The sequence below is a fragment of the Tursiops truncatus genome, chromosome 12 (genome assembly GCF_011762595.2).
Source record: "Tursiops truncatus isolate mTurTru1 chromosome 12, mTurTru1.mat.Y, whole genome shotgun sequence".
NCBI classification, from domain to species: Eukaryota; Metazoa; Chordata; class Mammalia; order Artiodactyla; family Delphinidae; genus Tursiops; species Tursiops truncatus.
The window spans coordinates 22,539,578-22,565,167 of record NC_047045.1 but is presented as its reverse complement, the minus strand read 5'-3'; the positions used below and the strand labels follow the sequence as shown (position 1 = coordinate 22,565,167).

General features: G+C 46.0%; 1 protein-coding gene across 2 annotated transcripts in view; it reads left to right on the top strand.

Moving 5' to 3' along the window:
* GABRR1 (gamma-aminobutyric acid type A receptor subunit rho1) overlaps positions 1–22,546 on the top strand; it is a 42,087-nt gene extending 19,541 nt beyond the window's left edge. For both annotated transcript variants that reach the window (XM_073789424.1, XM_004323670.3), the window contains exons 3-10: positions 4,691–4,797; positions 6,265–6,332; positions 7,393–7,616; positions 11,585–11,667; positions 13,905–14,045; positions 16,020–16,172; positions 18,711–18,907; positions 20,078–22,546. In XM_073789424.1, the coding sequence (XP_073645525.1) occupies positions 4,691–4,797; positions 6,265–6,332; positions 7,393–7,616; positions 11,585–11,667; positions 13,905–14,045; positions 16,020–16,172; positions 18,711–18,907; positions 20,078–20,371 (1,267 nt within the window). In that variant the 3' untranslated portion in view covers positions 20,372–22,546. The remainder of the gene's footprint in view (positions 1–4,690; positions 4,798–6,264; positions 6,333–7,392; positions 7,617–11,584; positions 11,668–13,904; positions 14,046–16,019; positions 16,173–18,710; positions 18,908–20,077) is intronic.
* The last annotated feature ends 3,044 nt before the right edge of the window (positions 22,547–25,590 follow it).

Sequence of the window (25,590 nt, the reverse complement as noted above, 5' to 3'; positions counted from 1 at the left end):
GGGAAAGGTAAGGTTGGATGTTCCGCATGTAACCCACATTCCAGGCAATGGGAGCCAGGTCTTCCATCGAGACACTGTGGCCAACCTAGCCTCTCACCCTTGGAACCAGAGCCTCTGGATTTGCCTCCTGGCTCCTTCACTTTTACAAGTTATTCAAACCCTCTGTGTCTTAGTTTCCTCGTGTATAAAATGGGGACAGTGGCAAAGCATACCTCACAGGGTTGTTCTGAACACTAACCCAAGTTAATACATGTAATATAGGTAGCGTGATAACTGGCAGAGCGCTCAGGCAGTGTTAGTTATTCCTATTATCTGATGTGTGTCACACTTCATTTCAAGGTTAATAATCATACCTCGGCTGGTAAAAAGATGCTGATGACAGGAAAAATATTTGAAGATGTATTGTAACTTGAGTTAAAAGCAATATTTGAAGATATATTATAACTTGTGTTAAAAGCAAGTTACAGTATTTCTCTCTCAGGAGTGTAAGGATATACTCAGGATGGCACAGGTTATTTCTTAGTGGTTTTCAGCCTCTCCTTTATGTTTAAATCTATTTTTCAAAAAGTTTTAACATGGGCATGTAAACAGAAAAAAAGTTATTTTAAAATATACAATAAAACAATAACAATATTATATACAACAACAATAAAAAAAAAGACTTTAAGGGAGTTCCCTGGAGGTCAAGTGGTTAGGACTTGGGACTTTCACGGCTGTGGCCCGGGGTTCAATCCCTGGTCCGGGAACTAAGATCCTGCAAGCCGTGTGGTGAGGCCAAAAAAAAAAGACTTTAAGTATCTTATTTATCAGTTTTTTCTAAGCTAGAATCTAAGCTTCATGACGGCAAAGGCAGTGACATCTCAGAATTTGACAAACCTCCCTTTAGTCAGTGCCCAGTTCTGTTTCAGCCGGGCCCAAAGCCACAGTAAGACCAGGGCCAAACCTGATTTTCATTCCTGCCCCCTCTTTTGGTCCCTGCTGGCCCTCTTTCCCGGTGCCTGTCCAAGGCGCTGATCCCTTCCTTCATTCACGAACATGTGCTGGGAGTCCACAGGGGCCCAGCACTGTGCAAAGTGCTGACGATGAAGAGGACTCTGCCCTTGGTGGCCTGTGATCTCATCCTGCCCCTCCTGACCACCTGCCCGTTGCCCAACAGGCCGCCCTCCCTGTAATCTTAGCCCTTCCCACCCCCTGGGACCTGCCCCCGCACACCTGTCCCTGCTCCGCTTTGCCGCGGATGACATAATCCCTATGCATCAGCCCTGACGTGTCCCTGGGCATCAGTCTGGTCCTGACCGAAAACAGCGCCGCACTCAAAAGGGCTTAGGCAATCATTGAACAAAGGGACTGCTCGCAGAGCTGTGCAGAGGGTTCAGGGAAGCACCCAGGCAGGTGGCTGCCCCCCAAGCACTAGGAACAGAAGGAAGCCATGATGACCCACAGGCCTGAAGGGTAAATTGTGTTATTGGAGCTTATCGACGATACTGTGATTACCTGTAATCACAGAGCAACACAGACATTGCTAGTCCCTGGCATCAAAGCAGAGAGAGAAGGAGGAATAAACACTCTGTGTTTCATCTCCTGCCAGTGCCCATTTGGCCGAATCCCTAAGCCCGGGGGCAAGGACGCCCAAGTGATACAGTCCACCTGGCAATGTGTTCCTCTCCGTACTGACAGCTTCATGGTGGATCCAGGTTAAGAATGCCATCAATTTCAGTGGGGGAGATAGTTTAGGTTAGACCTTTTCAAATCAGGCCTACTGAGTAATTAATCCTCCAATTCCTCTTCCTGTGGGTCCTGCGAAAATGCTCATCAAAAAGCTAAATTAGGGCTTCCCTGGTGGCACAGTGGTTGAGAGTCCGCCTGCCGATGCAGGGGACACGGGTTTGTGCCCCGGTCCGGGAGGATCCCACATGCCGTGGAGCGGCTAGGCCCGTGAGCCATGGCCGCAGAGCCTGCGCGTCCGGAGCCTGTGCTCCGCAACGGGAGAGGCCACAACAGTGAGAGGCCTGCGTACCACCAAAAAAAAAAAAAAAAAAAAGCTAAATTAATGCATTGCAGCTTCATAGTTGTTTTTTTTTTTTCTTTCACATTTTATTCTGGTTAGATTTGAAGCAAATCTGGAGGGTGAGGAATGCTTTGTTGATTTGAGTACCTAGACTCTCTAGAACACTTTTATTTTTAATTTTCATGGTAAGCCTCAAAGACAGAGACCAGGAGCACACAAAGATGCCCTCACTGGCCAGAGGTACCCACACACCATCCTAAGGGGGTCTCTTCCCCACACCTCGGTTGCAGTGATTTCAGCAGCACCCCAACCCCTGGCCAAGGGGCGGGAAGCAGAGGGTGGGACAAGAGGAAGGGGGAGCTGGAAAGGAGGAGAAGGGAGATGGCTCCCGGCTCCAGTGGGAGAGAGAGAGGAGGTGGGCGGCCATGCGGACCCCAGCTTCCTCCATTCCATCCACCAGCAGTGTAGCTCTGCCTGATTCACTGGTCCCAGTTCTTCCCCTGGGCCGCTGCCTTTGCTGCCAGCACAATGATTTCCTTCCTTTAGGAGGAATCTTCCTTATTGGCTCAGAAACGACAATGGCTCCTCCCATTTGCGTTTCCACCTTAGAGTTTGAAAAGCACACGCACGATCTCATTGGCCCCTCACACCCCTGGTCAGGTCACAGAGCTTCACCTTTAATCAGGCGAGAAAACCGAGTCTCCGGGAAATAAGATGCCCAGAGGCACAGAGTAGGCAGGTCAGTGGAGGGCAGAGCTCTGTTTTTCTGTCTCCCAGACATATATCCCCCCCACCCCAAAGGATAAGGAATTTCTTCAGGAAAGCAGATAGCAAAGGACTTTAAAGGTGGACGGAGCCAGTTATAAGGAAGGAAACTGTGTGTTGAGGATGAAGGCATCAGGGCCGTGGCTCTCAAAGTACTGTCTGCTGACCACCGGTAGAAGCAGCAACTGGGAACTCATTAGAGATGCAGATTCTTAGACCTCAGCACAGACCTACTAAATCAGAAGCTATGGGGCAAAGAGAGGTTCAGGAACCTAGGTTTGAACCAGCCCTCTAGGAGATGCTGATGCAGGCCACAGTGTGGGAAATGTGCATTGAAAGGAAGAAGTGTGTGTGTGTGTTACCCGGGAGAGCACACACACTGGTGTTGGAACAAGGAGGAACTAGGAGAGCAGTTCATTGTTTCTGTGGGTTTTAGAGATGGTGATGATGGGTAAATGAAGGCCGTGCACTGATTGAAACAGCAAAAGACTGGCAGCAACTCACATGTCCACCAATAGAGGACTGAGTGTGTGAGCGACGGTGCATCCGTGCAGTGGAACACTGTGCAGTGCGAAACAGAATATGAGGCTTAGGACATTTTGCTATGGGAAAAAAATCCAAGTCATATATAAAGAAAGAAAGAAAAAGTATAAGAGTTTATATAATATGTAAACTTTGTGTATAAAAATAGGAGACCCTTTGTGACAACGTGGATGACAAATACTGTGTGATCTCACTTCTATGTGGGATCTGAAAAAACGAACTTGTAGACACAAGAGAACAGACAGGTGGTTGCCACAGGTGGGGATAGGGTGTGGGTGAAATGGGTGAAGGGGATCAAAAGGTACGAGCTTCCAGTTATAAGATAAATAAGTCCTGAGGAGGTAATGTACAGCATGGTGACATAGTCACCAATACTGTATTGTATATTTGAAAGCTGCTAAGAGAGTAGCTCAAAGTTTCTCATCACAAGGAAAAAACAAATCTGTGACTATGTAAGGTGATGATGTTAACTAGATTTATTGCAGTGATAATTTTACCGCAAAGTATGCATGTATCAAATCATCATGTTGTACACCTAAAACTAAGACAATGTTATGTGTTAATTATATTTCAGTGAAACTGGAAAAAAGTAGGAGATCTAAGAATATATATTTGTATTTACTTGTACCTACAAGATACTCTGGACAGATAGACCAGAAACCAATAAGAGAGGTACCAGAGGATGGGGGAATGGGATGGGTGGAGGCACAGGTAAGAGGCCAACTTTTCACTGTATTTCTGTTTTAAAAAATTGTCAAACCCTGCAAATATAATGCCTATTTAGAAAAAGTGAAAATAAATTAAAATGGCCCTAGATGCTATTCAGAAGCAGAAGCACAAGAAACTGCCTCCCAGGGAGCCAGGATGATTGGCATTTGACCCAAGGGCAAGTCCATGCTCCCTCCACAGGATGGGCCAGCAGAGGCCAAGGGAGCTGGGCTCAGCCCACACCCGCCACCTCTCTCCTCTAGCTCCAACCTGCCCAAAATGGCCGAGGAACTTTGGGTGAGTTAGACTTATTAGTAAGCCCAGGACCAGCAGTTCTCAGCCTTGGTTACACATTAAAATCATCTGGGAAGCTTTTAAAAACACCAATGTCCAGGCCCTATTCCCAGACCACACAAATCAGCACCTCTAAGATGGGGCCTGGATGTTGGTATTTTTAAAGTCCCTCATTCACACTCCTAAACCCCTGTCTTGGACCTTCTGGGTCAGTTCATTTATCCAGAAAGCTGGAGGAAGAGAGGATTTCCATCAGCTTTAAAGAAGAAATAACACATCCCATCAAACCTGTCAAGATCAAGTCTGAATGCAAATGGGTTTTATCTGGCTTAATTAGGTTATGTGATCAACCTGTTTTCTCCCCCTCTGCAGCCCAGTTCTTAAACGCAGCCCTGATATTACCAAATCGCCACTGACAAAGTCAGAACAGCTCCTGAGGATAGATGACCACGATTTCAGCATGAGGCCTGGCTTTGGAGGTATGAAACACGCACTGTGGGGGCTTGTCTTCTTTCTACAGGTCCTTCTCTCTGTCTGTGGGCAGAAGTCAAGCCAAGGGTCCGCTCAACGTCGCTCCCTGCATTCAAGTCTGCCTTGGTTGTGCTTGGTGAACAAGGCCCCTGAGCCCCCAGCATCATCTGAGCACCTCCCCTGGCCGGCCTGCCCTGGGCTCTGCTGAACGCATTCTTGGGAGGCGGCTGCTGGTTGGTGGCCAGGCCAGCCCAGCCGAGCTGTGCTCGGGCCACTGCTGACAGGGATGGCTCAGCATCGGGGAGCCCAGCAGCTGGCTGTGAGGACGGCAATGGGAAGACAGGGCAGCTGCATCCCAAAGCTGCCTCCCGAAAATGCTCGGAAAGCACGATCTTGGACTAAATTTGTTCTCGTCTGGGAGCTGGCAGACAGAACTCTGGGTCCACATCCAAGGGCAGAGTGTGGTCTGCTGGGTTTAATTAAATGAAAGTAGTTAGAGAAAATAATGATTTAGTGCTGAGGGATGCCAAAGCCCTCTGAAGCTTAGCCTGCAGCTGCCAGGTTTCAGCTTTCTTAGTGTCAAATAGGGTTTTCATCGTTATGGGTTTTTTCCCTGGAAAAAAAAAAAATTTATTTCAGAAATCATTCTCATGCCTTTTATTTCTTCCAGTCACCTTTGCCTAAAGAATAAACAGGTTCTGGAAGGGAGTTTCTGTCCAGTCCATAATCAGCTGCTGTTGGATCCAAACCCACCTTTTTACTCTGTGATGATCTAAGTGTGTTCCATGCCTGCCCTACACGCCTGAAAGCAGGGAGGAAAAGAGGCAACAGTTTACTTCCCTTATAATACTTTCTTTCTCTTTATGAATATTGTGTTTATGGCCTATAAACACCCCCCCCCAAATCTAATGTTTTCATATCCATCCCAGTGTATCACATCCCCCATGGAAGCTACTCCATCATGTAGCAAAGAAGCAGATCTGTGGGCTTGGCTAATGTTTTGAATATGACTTTGGGCACTGATTTACCAAGCAATGCCTTTCTTATGGCCAGAGACATTGGCTTCCAGGATGAAAGAGGGTACAAAACCAGGAGGTAAATATAAAAATATAAAATGTGTGACCTCATGCTGAAGAGTAACTCCTTAGATGGGACCTGACTTTGATCTAGGTCTTCATCCTCCCCTTAGATGAGCATGTGTAACCAAAGACAGATGCTTTATATTAATCTAATTGTTTCAGAATCACCTGGATGATTCAGACCAAAAACATTTCTTTTCACCTTAGTTGGAATATTCTAGGGAGCCAGCCCATGACTCCACCCTTTTATCTCTGGTTATCCTGGCATGTGGGACACCAAACCTTCAAATCTGACAAGACACGGAGGTTCCAGGGGAAATGCTCCTTACGCCTGTCTCATTCACAGTCAGAGTTCAAGTGAAAAGAATAAATGCTCTTGCTGTGCCCTGTCCCCAGGCCCGGCCATTCCTGTTGGCGTGGATGTGCAGGTGGAGAGCTTGGACAGCATCTCAGAGGTCGACATGGTAAGTGCTTCTCTAACCAGAGCTGCAGACAGGGAGATTCCCACAGGGCCTATGCCGGGCCAGGAGCTCCACACACCAGAATTCACCAGGCTCATAACTCCCCAGGTGGTGGGAATTCCCACACTCGTTTTACAGTTCAGGGAGGTTGAGACACTTGCTCAAAGCTACACAATTGGTATGAAACAGAGCCAGATGACAAACATGATCTTCCCTGCCCCAGTGTCCAGGGTCTTGCCACTGGGATTGTTCTCCGGGCAAAGGCTCTCCAACACAAACAGCAGGGTCCAAGGATCCAGATATATGCTACTGCTGTGGATTCTGTGTCTGGCTGTGAAAATGCAGACAAAGCAAAAGTTTGCTTTGTTTTTCCTTTTTAGTGGGCTTAGATAAAAGATAGAACCTTCCACAGCTCCTTGACTTACAGGACTTTGTAGGGCCTTATCTTAGTTTCGGTTCCCCAAGAAGCAGACCTGAGACAAGCATTCCAGCACGAGCAGTTTATTGCAGGCGATCCCGGGAAACACAAGAGGCTGGGGACAGGGGAAGGGAAGGAAGCAGAAAGGGCCATGCCATCCAACCAGATCTACGTGAGACTCGGTCCCTTGGGGGTACTCCGAGTCAGCAAAGAACTCACCTCAGCGTTGTCGCAGCTGAGGGGCCGGGAGCTGGGTTACTTATCCATCTCCCAACCCTTCCCCCAGCTCCACTCCCTGGCTGAGGGCTGCTTCCAGAGGCTTGAACTGTCTGGCATTTGGGGCTGGCCCTGTGCGTGGGCTGGGAGCCCTCAGGCTCTGGGTCTCATTGCCGGCGGTAGCAGCCTTTGCCCAGCGGAGGCGAGTGTCAGAGGATGGAGTGGGGCTCAGGTCCCCGCTCTGTAGAGCCTCTTGCTGAGTCCCCCTGCCCCAAGCAGGGTTCGAGAGCCTCCTGCGGCAGCAAACCCCAGGGACTAGAAGCAAGGCCTTCCCGGGCTCAGTTTCCTCCCCAGCCTGGGGTACAGAGGGTCCTGCCATCACCCAGCTGTTCAGTGGGTGGGGTCTCCCTCTCTGCCCTCGCCCCCCAGGACTTCACGATGACCCTCTACCTGCGGCACTACTGGAAGGACGAGAGGCTGTCCTTCCCGAGCACCAAAAACCTCAGCATGACGTTTGACGGTCGGCTGGTGAAGAAGATCTGGGTCCCCGACATGTTTTTCGTGCACTCCAAGCGCTCCTTCATCCACGACACCACCACGGACAACGTGATGCTGCGGGTCCAGCCCGACGGCAAAGTGCTCTACAGCCTCAGGTGAGCCCTTTCTGGCCTCCCTCTTTCCCTCGGAGTCCTCTTACTCCCGAAGCTGGGAGGAAGGGAAAACTTTTGTCAACCAAGAACATCACTGGTCCCACCACAGCAGTTTTGCTTTTACCTTTTTTTCTGGCCACGCCACGTGGCTTGTGGGATTTTAGTTCCCCAGCAGGGATGGAACTGGTGCCCCCTGCAGTCGAAGCGGAGTCCTAACCATGGACCGCCAGGGAATTCTGCTTTTTGGCTTTGAACAGCTTAGCTTCTAACTTTCCAGGAGCTGCCGACTTTTCAACATCAAGAAAACCTAACTCTACACACGAGTAAACATTTATTTATTTATTTATTTATCTACCTTTGGCTGCGTTGGGTCTTCGTTGCTGCACGTGGGCTCTCTAGCTGTGGCGAAGGGGGGCTACTCTTCATTGGGCTCAGTAGTTGTAGCACGCAGGCTCAGTAATCGTGGCGCATGGGCTTAGTTGCTCCGCAGCATGTGGGATCTTCCTGGACCGGGGCGCGAACCCATGTCCCCTGCATTGGCAGGCGGATTCTTAACCACTGTGCCACCAGGGAAGCCCCAGAGTAAACATTTTAAAGAATTATTTCGTCTTGCAAATACACTTGGGGAAATTTCTCAGGCTGGTGCTTATGATTTATGCCCTATTCAAGTTCAATTTCAAACGTTTAATGAAAGTTTTATTTCTCTAGTAGGGGTCAGAGAAGTAGCTAACGTATTCTTCTCAAAGACCTGCCTCCTTCAACTCCTCCGATTCCCAATTTCCGATTTGAAATTTTGGTTTAGAAAAAAAATTGTTTACCTTGCCTGGCCAGCTCAGGCTTGTTTTTTGTCCCTTCTCCCTGGTGTTCTCCTTGAGAAACTATGGGGACCCTGGGCCGCTTGATGATTTTAAATGCTATTTTGAGCATCACTTTGAAAACATAAAGAATAAGATCTTCTCACAAGCTTAGATACCTTAGAAATGTTTCTTTCTTTCATTTATTTATTTATTTATTAAAGTATAGCTGATTTACAATATTACATTAGTTTCAGGTGTACAACATAGTGGTTCAATATTTTTATAGTCTATACTCCATTTACAGTTATTAGAAAATATGGGCTCTATTCCCTGTGCTGTGCAGTAGCCTTAGAAATGTTTAATTGCTCATCAAGCACTGACGTGGGGAAGCTTTCCTTAAGCACAGGCATGCAGTGGGGCTTTCCCTGTACGCCCAATTTAGAAACTTGTGGTGCTCGCCTCCCCCTGGGAGGGCGTGTGGAGATGAGCTCAGGCCTTCACAGAGAAGCGACTCAGCTGCTGCCTGAGATTGACTCCTTCTGTGCTGTGCTGTGCTGATGGTACATTTCAGTTTTACAGACTTGGTTTCGGTAAAGCTGAATCCGCACACCAGTGCCTACGTAGGGGGCGTCTGCGTGGATGCAGTGTATCTTTAGAGTCAGAGGTGGCAGTGTCGAAGCTGACTTTCCGCCCCCATCTCCCAAAGGAATATTTATAATAAGCCTTCATTCCTCATGCTGGCTTGGAATCTAAGCAGTTAGATACCAGACTCAGAGCAGGGTCATGGAGTATTCCTCTGCAGGGCCTGAAATACCTCCTCTCACAGGAGTACCCAGGTGGCTCAAGGGTGTGCAACCCCTTCCCCAAGCCATGTTGGGTTGATTCTCCCAGGAGTCCTCACATCTGAGGCAGCTGCCAAGACATCTTCAGCTCAACAACCACCAACAAAATAACCCGATCGAATAACACCAGGGATTCAGAGGACTAGACCAAAACACTAGGTAGCTTGAAAAACCAATCCCATGGCTCTTGAATTCCCAGTCAGCTTCAAGATATGAGAGTCAGTGATTGTGGGAGGAAGAGATGTTTTGGGGGAGAGCTGGGGGCACTGCATGAGCGGGCCTGCAGTGGGACCACGGGGACCACTTGGAGAGCTTGGAGCATGTGTGCCTACAGTTGGGGGACACTGCAGTTAGTGGGCGAGAGAAGAGCTACCTAACCACCTAGGGGCAGAGCCAGGTGGGCTCGGTCTGCATTACCAGGGTTGTTGGGAGTAGTTCAGCGTGTGTGGGATGGACAGTGGGTGAGCCAAGAGCTGGCATGGGAAATGCGGCTGAAGGCTGCTGGTGTCCAGCGGTGGGAATGAAGGACACAGGAAAGAAAGTCTCCGCTTCAACTGCATAGCAGGCCCAGAGAGCTTGAAGCCACCCTCACCAGAGAACTGTCCTGCCCCCCCCCACCGCCCTCACTTCCGCCCACGTAGGTAGGAGGCGACCAGAGATGGGCAGACACGGACCACTCAAATGTCAGCTCTGCCTTAGCCGGGGACGGGGAGAAGAAGTCTCAATGTGAATGAAATTTGAAGTGTTGATTAATATCTCGGACCAAAATTCTTTTAATTTCGGAAGCGAAATGTGTTTTGTTACTTCTGAGGGTTTTGACTGCCTGTCACATGAGAGTAAGCAGGAAAATCCCAGGACCTGGCAAGTTTTCATCCAAGACAGGGGACGATCCTCCCACTGGAACAGTTTAAAGGGACTTGTGGGAAGCATAATAATAAACACGGGTGAGATCACACCACACACTGTGCTTGTTCAGTGTGTGGGCTGCAAGTGGAAAAGCATCAAGTCAGGGTGCCAAGAACCAGTCTGATGATGTCTGTGGTTCTAAAAACATCTGTTCCTGTACCTACTGATACAGAGAGTAGAGCTATTTAATCCTTTTGTTCACAGCAAAAACTGCCTGCATTTGACATTTCATGTCCCCAAAGTGTGCCACAAGTGTCTCCAAGCTTAGTTCCTAGTTTCTTTCTTGCTGGTGATGCTATCAGGTGTGGTTATCTGGTGATGTGCCCGGAGAAATGGGAGGCTGGCTACCCACTAAGTGTCCAAGTCAGGGGCCAGCCTGACAACCCCCCAAAAACATCCTGTATATCAGTATTTCTAGGGGAGATGAGATGACCCAGCTGTTAACAATACAGAAACCCTCCCAGAACACGACCATTCCAACACTCAAATGGAACGAGGAAAATAAGGTGAATATATGGATAATTAATTTCTTCAAGAAAGCTCTTTTCCTTGAAATTTCCATTTACAAGTGAATTTTTTTCTTTTTGGCCGTGAATTATCCAGATAATTTTTACAACTTATACATAACCAATTTTCTGTGGTTGAAGGAAAAATAGTATGTTCACTAGCCAATGACTGTTAATCGTAACCCGCCATGGGATTCCACACTGGGCGGGAGGTCTTTCTTCCATGACTGACAATCTGTATTTGCTTCTTCTCTGATGCAGAATCTTACTTTCCTGTGTAAACTCTGAAGCAAAACCGTTAGATGCCAACAAGTGCTTGCATGTTGATACCGTAAGATCTTCCAGTGTTTTTCCATTACTGTGATCTCCATGGAATTACCCATTAAAAACACCTGCGTCCACTAGTAGACGTTATTATCAATATAGAAATATCAACATTGTAAAAAAAAAAGTGCCGATTTGGCAACTGGCATAAGTACTTCATGAATATTATCTCTAAGACACTGGACACAAATATTGAATATCAATAAAATCAGTAAAAGAAGAATTTGAATGATCTGAAACAGGAGAGCCATAAATGCTCCTGTGGTTTAAGGAACCATATCAGATGAGTTGTGATTTCACATTGTTTTATCGAATGAGACCATTGCTTTACTACAATGCTTGCATGTGATAGGAGTTTAGTGCAATCATTGTTTTCCCCACACTGACCCTGGGGTTAAACATAAACACCCAAGAGTACTCCAATGTGGGTATCACACATAAGATGCTTGGTTCTCTAAATCCTGGCACACTGCTTATGAATTACAAGAAGGAGGCAGTTGTATTGGGAGGAAGCAGAGGGCTTTCTGCTTGTTTTATCATTTTGCACTTGTACTTTGCAGCCTCTGCACACTTGGATTTTGTCTTTTTGTTTCTAGGGTTACAGTGACCGCCATGTGCAACATGGACTTCAGCCGGTTTCCCCTGGACACACAAACGTGCTCGCTCGAAATTGAGAGCTGTGAGTAGACTTGTGCCCGGATATCCACACACGCATCTGAAGTTACTCTAAACACCTCTGACCCTCAACAGGAGCAGGACGTGTTCCTAATCGTGCCTATGCTTTTAAAATGACTTTTTAGATAGAAGCGAAGTCTGGGGTAAGTTTGAAAATCGGAAACAAATTTGGGACTCAAACCTTCTATTCCCATAACTGACCCTTTTAATGCCCATGGCAATGGCTTTGAACTTTGGTGCGCGCGCGCACACACACACACACACACACACGCACAGACACACACAGACACACACACACAGACACACACACACACACACACACACACACACACACACAACACACACACACACACACACACACACACACACACACACACACACACGCCCTGGAAAGTTAAACACCAGCCCCAGGAAGAGCAAGGCTGCGGCAGCATCCAGGACTAGCCGCTGGCATCTCTAGCTCTCTGCGAACCTGCCCCCATGCCCCAATCTCTGCCAAAACGTTTCCTCTTATGGGCACAGTCTGGACCCTCCCATGACTCCCATTCCTATACTTCTCCCGAACCAACACACACCCACTGCCACGTCTCAGCCTGTGTCAAAGTCCCGTAAGGAGTCATGTTGGCCCAGGGCACCTTGGTAAGCCTCCCCGGGCGGTGGTGGTGCAGCAGGGGTCCCCTGGCTCCAGTCAACCAGGGCCAAGGAGCGCAGGGACGTGGACCCCCATGTAGCAGGGGCCGCATGGACAGCACTGCAGGACGCTTAGTGTGGGACCAGGGGGAATAAACCCCAGAACCAAGGGGGTGACTGCTTCCTGCACCACGGCTTTCCACCTGCTCTGTCCTTTAATCCTCCCAAGCTCCCTGTGATCTCCATTACACAGAGGAGGGGCGTAACACAGTGAAGGACTAATCGTTGGCTCCAGAACCTTGCTTTCCCCACAATACCCAGGCGGCAGCATCTGTCAGGGTTCCACCAGAGAAGCAGAACCATAGGAGATACACAGGGAGAGAGTTAGTACAGGGGACCGGAGCGTAGGGCTCGGCGATCACCTGCAAGGCGGGCCATGGGGAAGGGCAGGCTGGGGACTCTCGGGCAGGAGCCCACCCTGCTGCCCACAGGTGGAATGTCTTCTTCCTCTGGGAAACCTCAGGTCCGCTCTTAAGGCCTTTCAACTGATTGGATCAGGCCCACCCAGATTAATCTGGGTCATCGCCTTTACTTCACATGAACTGGTTGTGGATGTCACAACTACAAAGCATCTTCCCAGCAGCACCTGGATTAGTGTCGGATTGAATCACTGGGTTCTTACTATAGCCTGGCCAAGGGGACACGTGAAAGCAGCCGTCACACAGGTCAAGGGTTAGAGGCAGAATAAAAGAGGAATAAAATAGAGCCTCAGGGAGCCCCAGAAAGAACTGTTTACACACGAGCAGACTGGACCGGCAACCCCTGAGGGTGTTATCCCAGTTCTGCCCCCGCAGCAGGTAGGTCTGCTTGGTTGGGGTAGGTGGTGTGCTCAGCCAGGTGGGCAGGGTGGGGAAGCGTAGCGCCAGAGGGGAAGCAATCCTCAGGGGAATCGCTCTGATTCTACCCCGGGCCGGAGCAACCGGAAGCCTGCAGAGAAGGAACTTGTTCTGCTGCATCTCTTTATGGGTCCTTTCTTGCTGGAATGCAGCCCTTATTACCTGAGAGAGTGTTTAAAGGTATTTGCCGGGCTTCCCTGGTGGCGCAGTGGCTGAGAGTCCGCCTGCCGATGCAGGGGACGCGGGTTCGTGCCCCAGTCCGGGAAGATCCCACATGCCGCTAAAAACAAGAAAAGAACAACAAAGGAACAAAGGTATTTGCCATCAATAATGCATCGTCACCCTTTGAAAGAAGAAAGGTGTAAATCACCCATGGTTTAGAAAGCTGAACCATATGAAATGTTGCCGCTATTTAACCTGCAAACAAATTTTTTAAAAGAGCAAATTGTAGTTTCTGGTCTACAAGTATAGCAATTTCATCTGGTTTGAGGCTGAATTGAGGGGTGAGCGCTTTTGCAGCGATGATCATTTAGGCCTGAGGGCTTTGCCCTGATGACTTTTGGAAGGCCGAGGAGAATTAGATTTGTCTTTTTGGATTTACTTTTGCTTCATTTAGACTGCGGTTTGTTTATTCAGACCATCTTATCCCAATCCCCACAGAGCCTCACAGGCTCATCGTCTTTCCTGGCGTCTGACGCTGTCTCTGTCTTTCCAGATGCCTACACGGAAGACGACCTCATGCTATACTGGAAGAAAGGCAATGACTCTTTAAAGACAGATGAGCGGATCTCACTCTCCCAGTTCCTCATCCAGGAGTTCCACACCACCACCAAACTGGCCTTCTACAGCAGCACAGGTGGGGGCGGGGCTAAGAGAGGGCGGGGCTAAGAGAGGGGCGGGGCATCCTCCATCTCAGAAAGCCTGTGAATTTGTGGTCAAGTGAGCAGAGCCTGTGCCACTTGGATTTGAAACCAAGGATCTGGACTTCTAGATCAGGTCTAGAGGGTGGTGAGCATTGGGTGGGGGTGATTTTTTGATACTTCCAAAGCATCAGAAGTGATAACCTAGAAAATGCTGGTAAGGGCTCCAACATAAACCCCATGGGGAGGTCTGTTTGAGACGACAGCATCTCCAGTTTAGCAGCAGGAATCTCACCCTGATATAACTCCCAGAGCGCCCTCTCCTATGGGCAAGAAATAGTCCAATTTCAGGTTTATTGTTTTCCGTTCACGTTCTCTTGGCTTCAGCCCCTTTGAGTGCTTCTCCCTTAACCAATCCCCTCCTACCATACGGCTTGCACGACCCTCTTGGTGAGCCACGGTGCAGGAACTACTCGTCATTGGTCATTCTCTGTGGGCAATGTTGTTGCTTTCTGAACCAAGGGCCTGGGCAAGCTTGCCAACCCTCCCCCCCACCCCACCCCCCACCGCCCGACGTTGCCTGAGGGCAGGCGCTGTGGTATTCCTCTTGGCCGCTGAGGTTACAGCTGAGCTTCACTCTCTCCAACCCTTGCCTCTTTCTTGACCAATTACCTTTCAGGCTGATTTTGCTCTAATCTTTATGCAGTTTCTGTTGCTAAAACATCGCATGGTTGACTACCCAGAGAAGTACCACCGTTTGAGTCTCTCTGATCTGTAACAGAGGGCACTGCTCCCTTCCAACACGTGGCGATCCCGCGTCTCTTAGCTTTTGCATACATCACCCACCAGTCTTGGTCCTTTGGGGGATCCCCCATTCCTTTGACTCTTAGCATTTTGACCTTCCTCCTTGCGTGAGTCCATTTCAGGCTGCTATAACAAAGTACCATAGACTGGGTAGCTTCCAAACAACAGAAATTTATTTCGCACAGTTCTGGAGGCTAGGAAGTCCAAAATCAAGGTCCTGGCAGATTCAGTGTCTATGAGAGCCCGCTCCCTAGTTCAGAGACACACTGTGTCCTCACATGGGGGAAGAGGCGACGGAGCTCTCCGAGACACATGTTATAAGGGCAGCAATCCCGTTCATGATGTAATCACCTCCCAAAGGCCCCCACCTCCAAATACCATCACATAGAGGATTAGGTTTCAACACACGAATTTGAGAAGGACACAGGCAGTCCGGAAGCACCTCCACAGTCACTTTTTGGAGCTGTTATAATTATAACCGTTGCACTAAAATTGTCCTGGATGCGAAGTTTTCTAGTTAATGTTGCCAAGTCCCCATTTTATTTTCAGCCCTCATCATGTCAAATTTATCCTGCCTTTTCCTCTCCTTCCACCATTCTCCTGTTCCTTTCGACTCCTCCCTGTACGATTTCCTTGTAAAGAACAACAGGGTGGAGCTAAAGCATAGCCTAAATGCATTGTTGTAGTTAGCTTGGTATTTTAACTTCAAACATATTTTCCCCCGTAAGAAATCCAACGGGCGTTGTTAAATCCATACATCTCAAGCTTTAACGTGTACAGGAATCATGTGGAGAGGAGTGTTAAAAGGAGGTTCTGAGTCAGTAGGATCTGGGGCGGGGCCCGAGAGTCTGCAGTTCCAACAAGCAACCAAGTGATGGCGGTACTGCTGGGCCCTGTGCTGTAGTTTGAGTAACAAGAGTCTTCAATGGCCTGGTTCCCTTTACGTACAGAACGAGGGCCAAAATTCCTTGAGATGGACTCACCCATGCGGTATGAGTTATTGTATAATCACTCTGTTCCATGTTTTTTCTCACTTCCCCTTTATAAAGGTAGGGTAAGTTTCCAGGGAAGCATCTAAGGCATTTATGATTCTCTGAATAAAGTTTGTCCTATGAAGGAGCTGAGTGGCTCTGCTGTGTGTTCTCTTTTCTTCCTGTGTCCCCCAGGCTGGTACAACCGTCTCTACATTAACTTCACGTTGCGTCGCCACATCTTCTTCTTCTTGCTGCAAACCTACTTTCCCGCCACCCTGATGGTCATGCTGTCCTGGGTGTCCTTCTGGATCGACCGCAGAGCTGTGCCCGCCAGAGTCCCTTTAGGTAAGAAACCTCTCAAGTGCACATTCCAGATATCTGAAAATACAAGTAATTCCTTCCAGATAAAACCATTCTTTCCAAATTGGCCCTGAACCCCTGTTGGTATTATAACTTGGAAAAACTTTGTTATTCATTCACAGGTAAAATGCCACTATTAAGAATCTATGTAGCAGGAATTCCCTGGTGGTCCAATGGCTAGGACTCTGTGCTTTCATGGCTGAGGGCCCGGCTTCCATCCCTGGTCTGGGCACTAAGATCCCAAAAGCATAGAGGCCAAAAAAGAAAAAAAGAAAAAAAAATCTGTGCAGCAAAGCTGTTTCTAGGTCCCCATAGGTTCCCATGTAAACAACTCATCTTTAATCTTGTTAGAGCTGAGTTCTGGGGTGGGTGGTCCTGGTCTGTGGTGCTTTCTCTGCCCACCTGCCTAAGAAAGTCACATTCTGTAATGGGGTTTCTCCAAGGTGGCCCAAGGGATCTTTGTGACAGTCTTTGGGGGAAATTGTTTAAAATGAAGGATCCGGGGTCCCATCTACATGTACAGGATCAGAAGCTCTGAGAGAGGACCAGGAATTTGCATTTGGAACAAGCTCCCCCAGTAATTTTTTTCTCTGTAAATGTTTTATATTTTGATTTGTATGGTAGTTATAGAAATATATAAATTCATTGAGCTCAATATTTAGGATTTATGCACTTTATTGTAAGCAAATTATTCTTCAATTTATCTCTCCGTTTTTAAAAATTTATTTATTTTCTTTTGGCTGCATTGAGTCTTCACTGCTGTGCACGGCTTTCTCTAGTTGCGGCGAGTGGGGGCTACTCTTCGTTGTGGTGCGCGGGCTTCCCATCGCGGTGGCTTCTCTTGTTGCGGAGCTTGGGCTCTAGGCGCGTGGGCTCAGTAGTTGTGGCTCGCAGGCTCCAGAGCGCAGGCTCAGTAGTTGTGGCGCACGGGCCTAGTTGCTCCGCGACATGTGGGATCTTCCCGGACCAGGGCTCGAACCCATGTCCCCTGCATTGGCAGGCAGTTTCTTAACCACTGCGCCACCAGGGAAGTCCCACATTCTTCAAGTTAAAGTCAGAAAACTAACCAGATTTTAGGAAGTCTCGCTTTTTTAAATTGCTTGTCCAGATTTCTTTTTTTATTGTTATTTTTCCACTTTCTTGCGCATCTATTACCTTTTCCTGTCTTGACTGGTTTCCTCTTCTTACTCATTGATCTGTTGATCAAGTCTTTGTGATCTTTTGCCTTAGTTCACAAAGATAAAAACACCTTATCATTGGTGTCTGTCACTGCTTTCAATCCGTAAGGTAACATAGTAACAGCTAATACTAATTGTGAAGTATTGGGCTGTTTTACATACATTATCCCACTTAATTCGCGTAAAAAAAGCTCACGAACTAGCTATTATTATCATTGTTTTACTGACCACCCCCCCTACCCCGCCCCCGTAATTCCTATACATACTCAAGTCTGAGAATCCCTACTCTACAAGCCTTCCATCAACAGCTATTTGCTATCAACTCTCTTCCCCGCTTTAAATATCGCACCCACTCCGCACACGGCACCATTGCTAATACGTCCAGGAGCTTCAAGGGAGAGATGACCCACCAGGTTTTAGTGGAATAGGATTGGCGCTGGCCCTTAAGATGACCCCAATCCGCTGTGATTTGGTGTTTGCCAAGCAAATGTTCTGAGCTTAATTTGAAATCTTGGGGAAATTTCCACTGACAGATGCCCTGGCCTTTAACGGTTGTTCTGTAGCTTGAACAGTTACTGTGCTCAATAAATAAACATTCTAGTTTAAAAAATCTGTTTCCCATAAATGAGGTTAACATCATTCTTGGTAAAATTGACTGAGTCCTCAAGTCAACATGGCAGAATGCGCAGCCAGGTGCAGCATAGTGGGATGGGGCTCTGCCAGAAGTGCCCTGACAGCTGGTAATATAGGCCCAGGACTGCTACACCAGCAACAAGGGCACAAAGATTAAAATAAAACTTGTGTACCTTTTTTCCCTTTTTTGGAGAAGGAGTTAAAAGAAATATACATACCTGCTCATATATGCAATCTTTGTTTTTTTATTCATTTATTTTTATTTTATTTATTTATTTTTTGGCCGTGCCCCGCGACTTGCGGGATCTCAGTTCCCCGACCAGGGATTGAATCCGGGTCAGGGCAGTGATAGCCCAGAATCCTTACCGTTAGGCCACCAGGGAAGTCCCCGGCAATCTTTGTTTTGAGCAATTGAATGGGAAGACCCTGCCAACCTGTCAGGGGCTCTCTGCCGAAGAACAGAGTGATGCAAAGGCTGTGATGAAGATGCAGGGACACAGCTGGGGAGAGGGTGAGCACGGGGGATGGAGAAACAGGAGAAGCTTCATAAAAGCTAAAACTGGAAAGGTGAGCAGGTGTTTGCTAGACAGAGGGGGCAGGGATGGAGACATTCTAGGCTAGAGGAGCAGCTGGGAGAAAGAACAGAGGCACGAAGCCATCCAGTGGGTTTGGTGAAAGACAAACCCATGCTTCTTTCTCACTGTGTCTGCAGGGATCACCACGGTGCTGACCATGTCCACCATCATCACGGGTGTGAACGCCTCCATGCCCCGCGTGTCCTACATCAAGGCCGTGGACATCTACCTCTGGGTCAGCTTCGTGTTCGTGTTCCTCTCGGTGCTGGAGTACGCGGCCGTCAACTACCTGACCACCGTGCAGGAGAGGAAAGAGCGGAAGCCGCAGGAGAAGGTGACTTTACCATGAGCTGGAGTGTCTGCCCTGGAATGGGCGCCTGGACTAGCTCTGGACCCTGGCCAGGTCCAACCTCCTCTGTAAAATGGGACAATGACACCCCGTCCTCCACCTACTTCATGGGTTGGTGTGAAGAGCAAACAAAAACGGTGTGAAATTTACTCTGGGCTACTTCTTTCATTCATTCAAATATTTATTTGGCACCTACCATATACCAGGAGCTGGTAAGCCAAGTTAACTAAGACGTGGTCCCTTTAATCTTGGTGGTGTTGGTAGTTTAGTGATAGAAATAAATGGCAGTTCAACACAGTGGAACAAATGATTTATGAACATAGAGGTATCATAAAAGAAGCTTCCAGGAATTTCTTTTTCCAAGACATTCTTTTTAATAGTGGTATAATAATAAGTGCCTTGGATGTAACATGATTTATTCCCCTATTAATGGGCAGTATATTGTTTCCATTTTTTGCCACTATAATAAATGCTTCAATAAACATTAATATATAAATATATATACATATATATTTATATATATACACATATAATATATATTATACATATTTATATATATATAAAAGCTTCCAGGGAAACATATCCTCCATTCTAGGAAATTTTCCTCCACATGTGACCTCATACATCTCCCATCACTTCCCAGATCATCTTCCCTCCTACCTGGTTTCCCTTTCATCCTCCTGTCTGCAATTCAATGGTTATCTCCTCCAGAAAACTCTAGCTACATAGGAGGAACTATCCCCACAATGCCACACCTTTCAAATTCCCCCCCATCCCTCCCCCCCCAACCCCGCCGCGCGCTCTCTCTCTCTCTCACTCTCACACACACACACACACACACACACACACACACATACACATGCAATAATTGTAAACATTTTTATCAGGGCTCATATCAGTTTATGATCTCATGGAGAACATGCCGACTATCTGATCATGAACCTTCTTGTGCGTCTCTGATATGACGTGATGTTTCCTAACAGTTGACGGGTTACCTGCTGTTTTAGAATGTTTACTGTGCCACCACCGTTATTCCCCCAACCCCATAATAAAAACTAGAAAAAGGCAATGCTCTCCACTAGGCAGCTTCTTTGGAAGGGCTTCTGAGAGAGGATGCTGAGCTCACATCCCAACGTGCGTTTGCTGTGTCCGCAGCTTCCCTGCACCTGCGGGTTGCCTCAGCCACACGCGGTCCTGCTGGACGGCAGCTACAGTGATGGGGAGGTGAATGACCTGGGCAACTACACGCCCGAGAACGGAGACAAGCCAGACAGGATGATGGTGCAGCTGACGCTGGCCTCGGACAGGAGCTCCCCACAGAGGAAAAGCCAGAGGAGCAGCTACGTGAGCATGAAGATTGACACTCATGCCATTGATAAATACTCCAGAATCATTTTTCCAGCTGCATACATCTTATTCAATTTAATATACTGGTCGATTTTCTCATAAATGCCTGTAATTCTATAAATTTCACATTCTTCTATCTGTACTACAGAAATACCTGAATGATGAAAAATAACTTAAGGTTATGATGAAAAGAAAGTTCACAGCACCCACCCTTCTCCATCTTTCCAAAACTACTGACAAGACACTTACTGGTTTAATTTGCACTTACTGACCACCTATTGTGTACACAGCATTATACTCAGTGCTGCAGGTATAAACACCCATAGCAACTGATGATAGTTGTTACCGAGATCCCCTAGAAAAGCACGCTGCCAGTGAGGTGGGCACACTGTGGTTCAACCTCTTTTAGACCCTAAATGCTTATTCATACGAACCATGTCCCTTAGGTGAGTGTCATTCTATTCTCTGGACCAGGTGGAACTGGGAAGCACCTAAAGTTCATTTACATAGAACATACATGCACCTAAACCCCACTTCGATCAAAATTCATACTTCAGTTTATAGCCTCTTACCTATTTTATATGCATCTCCTCATGTTGATTTCAATACAAGGCAATAATAATATTCCTCCTTTTATTTACCTCTTGTGGTTCCTGAGGTTTTACCTCTTCACCAGAAAAGCTCTTTTGACTGGGTGCAATGGCTTCTGATTTGGGTAGGAAATTTCCCTGGTAGGGAAACTTTGAAGAAGAGGGTATATGCATGCATTTTGTCCGTTTTGTCATAGAGGTAACTAGCCTAGAAAACGTGTGTGTAAGTGTTCCCTGTTTAATAGTTGCTGCTTCATGGATCTCCACCTTGGAGCATGTCCAAGTTCAAAGTGAAGTCAGTAATGTGATATCTTCACTGAGGAACTTGGGAATAGACTGATTTTTTTTCTGCATAAACTTTTCAAGGAAATGCATAATTTGGGACTACCTGTAACTCTTTAGGATGAGAAATACACGGTTTCTGAATTTTGAAAAAAGAAACGGGAGCACATCACTGGTCATCTCCATTTATACTCAGTGAATACCAGCATTTTCTGTGAACCAGAAAACAATGGCCACTGATGTAAGAGCATGGGATAAAGGAGAGTGTTCTATTATTTAAAAAACAAATAGCTATTCATACCATATATCTACAGGATCAACCCCTACCAAACTTATCCCAACAGCATTTGTTTGAAACTCAACTAAATTCTGTACACAGTAATGCCATTTTTATTCCAAAGTTAATTTGATCCCTATACTAAATAATATCATGTTATTTCTTAATGAGGGCTATACTTTAATCTTTAAAAAGACCCAAATTTGCAGAAAGCCTAATTACAAGGCAATCTCCCATTTCTTCCAATAAAAGCTCATCAAAAAAAAAAAAAAGATTTTTTAGCAAACTCTAGTAGAAAAACGTAAAGGAATATAGATGAAATAGTTGAACGTCAACTTTTAGTATTAAAAAATATTTTTAGAACATTACCTTTTTCATGCTTATTTTATGAAACAATTTCAATCAAACTTCACAAACATCTTTGCCACTTGCTTTGTCCTCATGAGCAAGGCCACTTTAAACCATCTGGCAGGTTTCTGGGGCACATAATCTGAACTTCCATCTACCCCATTTGGGAAACTCCACCATTTGAATCAACATATAGGATGCTGTATTAGTCTGCTCAGGCCGCCAGAGCAAAGTACCGTTGACTGGGCAGCTTAAACAACAGAAATTTATTTTCTTTCAGTTCTGGAGGCTGGAAGTCCGAGATCAAGGTGTCAGCAGGTTTGGTTTCTCCTGAGGCCTCTTACCTTGGCTGGCAGATGGCCGCCTTCTTGCTGTGTCTTCACATGGCTTTTTTCTCTGAATACATGCATCCCTGGTGTCGCTTCCTTTTCTTTTAGGGACAGTAGTCATGCTGGATTAGAGCCCAGCCCTTATGATCTCATTTAACCTAAATTACCTCTTTAAAGGCCCTATCTTTTAATAAGTTGCACTGTGGGGTGAGGGCTTCAACATACGAATTTGGGGAGGACACAATTCAGCCCATAACAGATGCCCATGGGAATTATTCAGCTGCATAATAGTGATATCCAGTGCATCTTATAGGTATTTACACTTGATCTTTGCAACATAATCATATACAGTATTGTTTTTTAAACTTATCTTTAAAAGGCTTGTTTACATTGATATCTATACTAGTGATTATGAAGAATAAGTTATTAAATTCATGTTGTTTCTTTGCTATCTTTTCTAGCAATTCTCTCAGGTGACCTCTACAAGCATTTAAAAGTAGCATCGACTGAGGTGATTTCCATGGTAATGTTTTCCCAAGACAGTACTTTGCTCTCAAAGCTATGTAACTGAGAGAGAACTCTGTAATTTGACTTTGTAAAGACCCAAATACAAAGCAACTCTCTTTTCTGATAATTTTGGAGAAAACCTCACCTTATATGTGGGCATCTATAGTACTTAATCAACTTTTGCTGGCATGACTGGAGAATAGGAAGATTTGGTTAATAATATTGTCTGGTTAATATGCAGGTACCATATGGCCATATTGAATAATTAATTTTTAAAGAGTTAAAATACTGTAAAGTACACTTGACTAAAACTATATCAAAAATAATTTATTCTCTGTTGGATAGTTCAAAAGGCACTCCAGGAGTCTGAGGGATTCTTATTATTGTTGTGATACAATGTGGACATCACAAAGATGTGCAGAGTGTTAGCCAAGAGAGCACTGGGGCTAGTCAGACCAGCTTTTATTTCACGGCAACATTCTCTTCCTGAGTTTTATGTTCCTAACCAATATTCTTTAGTTTTTTCATAATTCATATTTCATAGAGAAGTGTAGTGATGCTAGGTTTTAGAGAGAATAAAAAAATGGAAACAACCTAAGTGTCCATTGACAGATGAATGGATAAAGATGTGGTATATGTATTACACAATGGAATACTACTCAGCCATAAAAAATAACAAAGTCTTGCCATTTGCAACAACATGGGTGGGCCTAGAGGGAATTATGCTAAGCAAAATAAGTCAGACAGGGAAAGACAAATACCATATGATCTCACATATATGTGGAATCTAAAAACAAGACAAGACAAAAACACACAAAAAAATGAACAAGCAAAATAAAACAGAACCAAACTGATAGATACAGAGATCAGATTAGTGGTTACCAGAGGGGAAGGGGTTGGGAGGGTGGGAGAAATGGGTGAAGGGGCTCAACCATACGGTGATGGGTGGTAACTAGACTTGTGGCAGTGATCACTTTACAGTGTATACTGATGTTGAAGTATAATGCTGTACACCTGAAACTTATACTTAAAGAAAAAAAAAGGTTTGTTAATAACAATGAAACCTCACATTTGTAAAACCCGGTTTTATAAAAAAGGAAAAAGTACTTTCACATTAGCTGTTTCATTTGAAGCTGAATGAGGAAATTTTAAAGGCAGAGAAAGACTGACTGGCATGTATTGATAACATGGCTAACAGGTAGAAGACTCCTAACTCAGTTCTCATTCACCTTATTACAGATAATGGATGAATACTGAACAAGTAAACAAATTGTCACACACAATACATAAACATTAGTATGAGGGGGCTTCCCTGGTGGTGCAGTGGTTGAGAATCTGCCTGCTAATGCAGGGGACACGGGTTCGAGCCCTGGTCTGGGAGGATCCCACATGCCGCGGAGCAACTAGGCCCGTGAGCCACAACTACTGAGCCTGCGTGTCTGGAGCCTGTGCTCTGCAACAAGAGAGGCTGCGATAGTGAGAGGCCCTCACACCGCGATGAAGAGTGGCCCCCGCGCACCACAACTAGAGAAAGCCCTCACACAGAAATGAAGACCCAACACAGCCATAAATAAATAAATAAATAAATAAATAAATAATAAATAAATAAATAAATAAATAAATAGCAAGCCAAGCATTTGAAGCCCTTTTTAAAACAACAACAAAACATTAGTATGAGGAAATTTTTTTTTTACCAGTGGCACCTTTTTATCTATTCCTTCATTCAGCAAGTAATTCTGAGCACCTACTGTGTAGCACGCAATGTTCAAGACCAGTACTTCTCAAACCATCTGTGGTGAAGGACCAGTTTAATTATTTTATATTTCCAATCCAGTGGAGAATTCCTCACAATCCCAGGTCTGAGCCTGCATTCCACCCTTTAGGAACACGGACTTGTGGGTTTGACCATGGTGCTCAAAACCGTGTGTGGATGTGAGTCACAACGATCACAATAAAGTATGTGGAGAAAGAACAATTTCATTTTGATGTTATTAAGAACAACTGTTACAACTGAGTTTCTGTGTATGGGAAATTCCCATATCTGCAGTAATAAGGAAGCACATTATCCAGTGAGCACACCAGTAACGTTAGAATAACACCATTTAGTTAGGTTCAGTATTATCACAATTCTCAAAATAATGGGACGCTTTAACTTTTCAATTTCATATTCTGAATTTAATTTTAATCTATTTTCTTTCAATCATTTTTTAGTATTAGTTCCTTTGTGTGGAAGGAGACATCTTTGATTTTTCTTGACATCAGAGTATTTTATAAACTGTTTATTTCAAAAACAATTCCTATTGGTGAGTTTAGTGGGTTTCAAGTAGCTCTTTTTTAAAAAAATAAATTTATTTACTTACTCATTTATTTTTGGTTGCATTGGGTCTTTGCTGCTGCACGAGGGCTTTCTCTAGTTGCGGTGAGCAGGGGCTAACTCTTCATTGCGGTGCGTGGGCTTCTCATTATGGTGGCTTCTCTTGTGGCAGAGCACGGGCTTCAGCAGCTGCAGCAAGTGGGCTCAGTAGTTGCAGCATGCAGGCCCCAGGGTGCGTGGGTTTCAGTAGTTGCGATGCATGGGCTCAGTAGTTGCAGCACACAGGCTCTAGAGTGCAGGCTCAGTAGTTGTGGTGCATGGGCTTAGTTGCTCCACGGCATGTGGGATCTTCCCGGACCAGGGCTTGAACCCGTGTTCCCTGCATTGGCAGGCGGATTCTTAACCACTGCGCCACCAGGGAAGTCTCCAAGTGAGGGTTAAACACAACCCTAGTGACTGTGAGATAAAATTCAATGCCTTTTGGGTCTATACAATGTCTGACAGTTTGACTAGTCTGATCAATTGAACAGTAGCTTTGGCATTTTGTAGACTGAACCCTCCTTACTTATCTGAATTTTGATTCTCCAATTTATAAACATTGTGATTCCCCGGTGGCTGGGGAAAAGCCATTGGAGCAAGAAAACTGGTGTTGGCAACAAATAAAATGTGAATTT